The sequence below is a fragment of the Chinchilla lanigera genome, unplaced genomic scaffold (genome assembly GCF_000276665.1).
Source record: "Chinchilla lanigera isolate Chin_1 unplaced genomic scaffold, ChiLan1.0 scaffold00069, whole genome shotgun sequence".
NCBI classification, from domain to species: Eukaryota; Metazoa; Chordata; class Mammalia; order Rodentia; family Chinchillidae; genus Chinchilla; species Chinchilla lanigera.
In genome coordinates, this window is record NW_004955470.1 from 3,149,634 (window position 1) to 3,155,885 (window position 6,252).

Genomic DNA, 6,252 nt, shown 5'->3' on the forward strand with positions numbered 1-6,252 from the left:
TAATACCAAAAAAAAAAAAAAAAAAAAAAGAATCAAACAAACAAGGAAAAAAACCACTCACAAAGTATCAAGTGAGCACAAGTGCACCTGTAAGCTTCCCAGTACCATGTTTTTGTTACATCTCCCCCACCCCCTGGCCTATTGGACATGCTGTCCACATTCAGGACAGGTCTTCTCCCATTTGCTGACCCTCTCTGCAAGAACCCCCACAGACAGATATACCCAGGGGTGTGGCCTACCAAATTTCTAGGTATCTTTCAACCTAAACAAGCTGACAACCAAGACTAACCATTACACCACTCCAACCAGTCACATTTAAAACCAAAGGTATAGCCTTCTCCAGCTCCAATGAACTATTTCTGTCAATTTTCCAAAGCCCCCAAACCATCTTTTGAATCTTTTTTTACATACTGAAGCCATCACTGTATTTAAAACTCTTCTTCCATGAAATCTGATCTCCTCCTTACCTTCCATTCTGTCTCCAATGCCAGTGTAATTGGAAAATTACTGTCCTCTGCCTGACTGATTATCCCTCCCCCTATTCTCAATAAATCCTGGACACCACCAAGTTAATCAAGCTATGAAGGACATTAACATCAATACATGGGGCTGGGGATTTAGCTCAGCGGCACAGTGCCTGCCTGGCAAGTGCAAGGTCGTGAGTTCAGTTCCCGGTACTGGAAAAAAAACCAAAAACAAAAAAAAAAAGATCAATACATTATGGACAGAATCATTTTAATTCCCCCTCAGAATAAGAATAATGGCAGAGGTAAACTATGGCAGAGATATCCCTATATAAGAACTAAGGAATCTTACTTAGTAAGCAAGGAATCTTACTTAGTAAGCCTGGAAATTATTCCTAGAAAAAGTCCAATTTCTAATCACTGCTGACAAGCCTAATATTTTATTTCTATTACTCCTAGATATGTTTATGTCAATTGGCACTGGGGCTTAGAGAGATCACAGTGTCCTTTTTAAAGGGCAATATGAAAGAGCATCCAGAATACCTTAACATAAACAAGCCTGGTAGGAGAGGAACCTCCAGTAGCAAAAGTGAAGGTGGGGGTGGGGGTGTGGGGCTTAGAAAACAATGCAGAGTAAAGGACAAGGAGCAAGAGGTCTTTACAACCACATGCTTCTTTGTTCCAAAAAGAATCAGTTACTAATGTGAACAAGCACAAATTTAAGATTTTTTTTTTTTTTTTTTACTTTTTGAGACAGGGTCTCGCTATGCAGTTCAGGCTGGGCTTGAGCTCATTTTGTAGCCCAGACTGGTCTCCAACTCACAAAGATCCACCTGCCTCAGCCTCCCAAGTGTTGGGATTACAGGCGTGCGCCACCATGCCTAGCCTACAAATTCAAGATCTTACATCCAATTTTAAACCACTAAAAAAAACCCAAACAAACAAACAAAAAAAAAAAAACCTAGCAACAACTTTACTCCTCCTTAACAAGAGTCCTCAAGAGTGATCTCCCTTCTGCAATCCTCATTTATCCCTGGAATGACCTCTCCTATCACTAGGAAGATGGGTCCCACTACCTCTCCTTCTCCCGGAGGAGAATCTCATTTGGCTCTTAACATGTACATATTCCGCTTTTAAACAGTTTTCTGATTCTACAGCTTCACATCTCAGACAAAACTGCTAGTTTCTTAAGAATAGGTTCTGTTGTAATGATTAGGTATAAGACCAAAAGCACCTAGTTTGTGATAGGTGTTCATTCAATACTTCCTAATTACTGATTGACCCACCATCAGACACAGCTGAAAATACACAAGTGGATCCAAAAATGTCTTAGTTCCTGTAATGGTAGGCAAAACCTAGCATTTGTCTGAAGACTTCAGAATGAGCACTCTTGGAGTAACAAACCCCACAAACTGGATACTTGTGTAGATCCAAAGAGATCAACATGCCAGAAGAAATTCTAGTCTCTGAGAGCACCCGAATTTTCAGAAGCTGTTAAAGTTGTGTTTTGTTTTTTGAATTTAAAGAGGCCTAAGGAAGCTGAAACATCCACAGCCCTTCTTTCTACAGGGGACAATCACAACAGCACCTTACGTTTCTCTTGCATTGTCAAGTGACCCTTGAAACAACTGTGAGAGGTAGAGTGGGCAGTTATTAAACATCAAGGGGCACAGAAGGCTAGATGAACTCTTTTGCAATGTCCTCTTCGTTAGCACATATCAACACATTACATATTTCTGGACTTCATACGATTTTATAATTCCTAAGAAGTTGGTCTCCAGAGTGCTTAGCCGTATAAAAGATGCTGAAAACTTTCTCTCTGGCATTCTATAATCTACTCGAATTCTTCTGTTCTTATTTTAGTTACCTGAAACCTTCCCATGAAGCCTTGCAGATTAGCTAGGTCAAGTCCAGAAATCTGCAAGGGTCCCAATTCATTATCTGCATAGCTACGTATAATTAAGGTAACCAACTCTAAGGCGCCCCATACTGTAGTCACTAAAGCACCATTTAGGTTTTCCTGTGGGTCGCGAACCAACCACTCCTTCGTTGCGCCAGCATTTTAGGGTCCGGAACTAGGACTCCACTGACTTTGGCATGTGGGTTCTTTCCTAACAGTCGGGGACGCTGACTAGAAAACTGTCAGAAATAGGGAGGTGGCCTCCCGGAACCAGGTTCCCCTTCTCTCGGTAAACCAGAGGCAGGCGTTTCCCTCGCGCTTCAGCCTTCACTGCGAGTCTCGGCGCTAAAGACAGGATTCCTTTCCTTCCTTCTATAAATCAGACATCACGACTGTGATTCATACATTTAAACTAAGGGGACGAAAAGACGCGACAGTCAGGACCCAAATGCTGAGACAATTTTTCCTCTCAGGAACCTCTGGTTCAGCAATGCCTTCCCCGGGATGACGTCTCAGTCCCCAGTTACAACTGGGAGAGTTAAAACAAAACTTCCCTACATCCGAGACAAGTCAGCGTCCCTCGCAGCGAAGTCGCCCCGCCACCTACATGTCTCTGAAAGCTGCGGCCGGCTCCCAGCTCCGCGCCAATCCTCTTCTCTAGGAGAGGCTGCCGGAAATAGTGGGAGCAGCCGGGGCCCTGGGGGTGGGACTTGATCTCCAGGCAACGGCCCCTGTGATTGGTCAGCCCGCCTACATCTGAGGCCAATGGCCAGACGCCTTCCCAACGCTCGGTTCCGCCACTGCGGCTGCGCGGGAAATTCGAATCGGCGGCGCTGTTAGTTCTCAGCGTAGTTGGGCCCGCTGTCTGCCCTCGTCCTTCAGCGATGGATAACCCGGAAAACGTCTTTCAGTAAGTGTCCGTCTGATGGGGTGGCGGCGAAGCGAGGGCGTCATCCCCGGCTACAGGCCCCCCAGGGGGCTTGGGCGCTTCGAGTTCGGCCCGGTGGCCCTGTTCCTCTGTCCGGCCCGCCCCTCACCAGCCTCTTCCTGCTCCCTCTGCCTCTTTCCTGGGCTTTGGAGTTTGTCCCACCCCGATCGGGCTGCGGGTCATCCCGGGTCACCCGTGTGGCGGGTGGTGTCTCTGGCACCCCGCTATCGTCTGTCCAGCGCTGCTCCACTGGTCGTTCGGGAGGATCTGGGCATTTTGTGAGGCCCTCCGAGGCCTTTGTTCTCCGTTAGGAAACCGCTCTGGACAGATCGCCTCTGTAACAAAAACGTCCAGCCATCAGAAACCCAAACCTTGTCTGATCTAGATTTTGTGAGAAAGTTTCAAAATCTCCTATTTAAATACTCTCCTACAGTAGGGAATTTGCACTGCTTGTCTTACCCATAACCTCACCTTTACTTTTGAAAATCTTTGGATGCACTTTATGGGGAAGAAAAATGCTGTTCTTATTGCTGAGCCATTCATGGCAGCCTCCTAACAATTTTTAACTGTTCCTCACATTTGTTGTTTAACTTAGGGGACTGACTGGTCCAGCCTGTGATTAAAAAGCATTTAAAGCAGTTGAATCACAAGGGGCTGGAAGTAAAACGCCGTCATTTTATCAGTTCTTTTGTGATCAGAAGCCTCTGATTGTTAATATAGTGAAAATAAGTCTGTTTGCTTTCTTTTTCCTTAGCCTTCAATATAACCAATAAGGTATTCTCTTTTGGAATCTTTATAACACCGCCTATCCCCACCCACCCACACACTCTTGTAACGGGAAAAAAGATATTTCTGACCTTATTTTGACCTGCAAAAAGCTAATTTGTTCTAGTGAACGCGGTATTTTAGTATTTAAGCCATTTTTCTGCGGAATGTGGTTGGTGTGAGAACATAACATGTTTACTCTGGGCAAGTATTATATGTATATTACACATATTTTATGAGAAAAGTTCTGACTTAAGTATTTTTTCCTTTTATAAGACATAAGAGATTCAATTTAGAACAGTTACTTTTAAATTATAAAAATAAAGCCAGGCATGGTGGTGCTTGCCCATAATCCCAGCACTCCGGGAGGCTGAAGCAGGAGGATCGTTGCAAGTTTGAGACCAGCCTAGGTTACAAAGTGAGCTCAAAGCTAGCCTGAACTGCATATCGAGACCCTGTCTCAGAAAGACCCCCCACAAAAAAAATATATATATAAATAACATGTTTTAGAAAAATATTTACAGAACTCTTATACTTGTTTTCTCTGACCCCATCATATATAAGCATTGTTCTAGTTTGCTTTACAGGTGTTCCTTTTTAAAAATATATTGTTAATGTATTTATATATATATATAAAATATAGTTTGTGTGCTTATGTGTGTATATACATTTCCTGCCTTTATCTCACATAACATATAGTACAGCAATACTGGTTTTTTTTTTATTTTGGAGATTTCTATGAATACAGCATGGTGGCACACACCTGAAATCCTAGCACTTGGGAAGTTGATGCAGGAGAATCTCAATATTGAGGCCACCGTAGGCTAAATAGTAAGATCTTGTCCCAAAAAAAAAAAGAAATTAAGAATAGAAAGCCCCCTCATAGAACTTTTTTACTTTTTTTTTTACAGCTGCATAATATTTCACATACCATAATTGATCTAAACGGTCCTCTATCAGTAGATACTTGGATTGCTGCCAGTCTTTTGTTATTACAAATAACATTATGGCAAAGAAAAAAATGCATCTGGCATTTTGTATATACACAGATGTATCTGTTTTCTGGGTTCCTAAATCCATCTGTGATTTTGTTAGATCTAGTGGTCCACTCTATGGTTTCGCTTTCCCTGATTTCAGTTATTTATAGCCAACTATGATCCAAACATTTTAAATGAAAAATTCCAGAAATAAACAATTTGTGAGCTTTAAATTGTGTGCCATTCTGCTAGGAAGTGAGTCATCCCTCTGTGCAGTGTATTCAAGCTATACAGCTACCTGCCCACTAGACACTCACTAGCCTCAGTTATCAGATCTGTCTGTTATGGTATCTGCAGTGCTTGTGCTCAAGTAAACCTTATTTTACCAAAAAGTGGTCCCAAAGCACAATAGTATTCCTGGCAATTCAGATATGCCAAAGAGAATCCATAATGTGCTTCCTTTAAGTGAAAAGGTGAATAAAAGTCCTTCACTTAATATGAAGAGCAAAATTGTATGCTGAGATTGCTGAGATCTATGGTAAAAATGAATCTTCTACCCATGAAATTATGAAGGAAGGATAAATAAATTTATGCTAGTTTTGCTGTCATACTTCAAACAACAAAGGTTATAGCTATCATATATGATATGTACTTATCCCGGAAGTGAATTAAATTTGGGTGTAGAATACATGAACAGAAAAAGTGTTCCTATTGACAGCAATGTGTTGCATCAGAAAACAATGGGCCTGTAGGAAGACTTCAGCAAGGGGCCCCTGAAATGAGTGACATGAAGCCATTTACTGCAAGGAAGAGATGGTTGCAGAGATTCAGGAATAGTTTTGGACTGAAAACTACAAAACTCAATTGGAGAGATTGCATGTGCTGAAGAAACTGCTGGCATATTTCCAGCAGTTGAAGTTGATTAAGGGGAAAGGATACCATCCAAAGAAAGTCTGAAAATGTTTTATTTTATTATAAATTACTGGTGTTAATCTTTTATGGTACCTAATTTGTAAATTAAACTACATTACTGGTATATGTAATTTATAAATCAAACCTTATTACAAATATATAATATATGAAAAAGCATAGTACGGATATGGTTTAGTACTATCTATGGTTTCATGCATCCAGTAGCAATCTAGGTAAGGGAGAAATACTACATTGCCAATTCCCTCAGCAGACTTTGGACACCCTCTTATTTGCAAGCAACCCTTG

The 6,252-nt window shown here is 41.7% G+C and overlaps 1 protein-coding gene and 1 long non-coding RNA gene across 2 annotated transcripts in view; one reads left to right on the forward strand and one right to left on the reverse strand.

The window, feature by feature from the left end:
- The window catches only part of LOC106150292, a 5,008-nt gene extending 1,973 nt beyond the window's left edge, over nt 1-3,035 (reverse strand). The window contains exon 1 of the long non-coding RNA XR_001237019.1: nt 2,972-3,035. This is a non-coding gene — a long non-coding RNA (uncharacterized LOC106150292). The remainder of the gene's footprint in view (nt 1-2,971) is intronic.
- Nucleotides 3,036-3,164: 129 nt separating this feature from the next.
- Bub1 (BUB1 mitotic checkpoint serine/threonine kinase) overlaps nt 3,165-6,252 on the forward strand; it is a 37,388-nt gene continuing 34,300 nt past the window's right edge. The window contains exon 1 of the mRNA XM_005400628.2: nt 3,165-3,274. Coding sequence (XP_005400685.1) covers nt 3,249-3,274 — 26 coding nt within the window. The 5' untranslated portion in view covers nt 3,165-3,248. The remainder of the gene's footprint in view (nt 3,275-6,252) is intronic.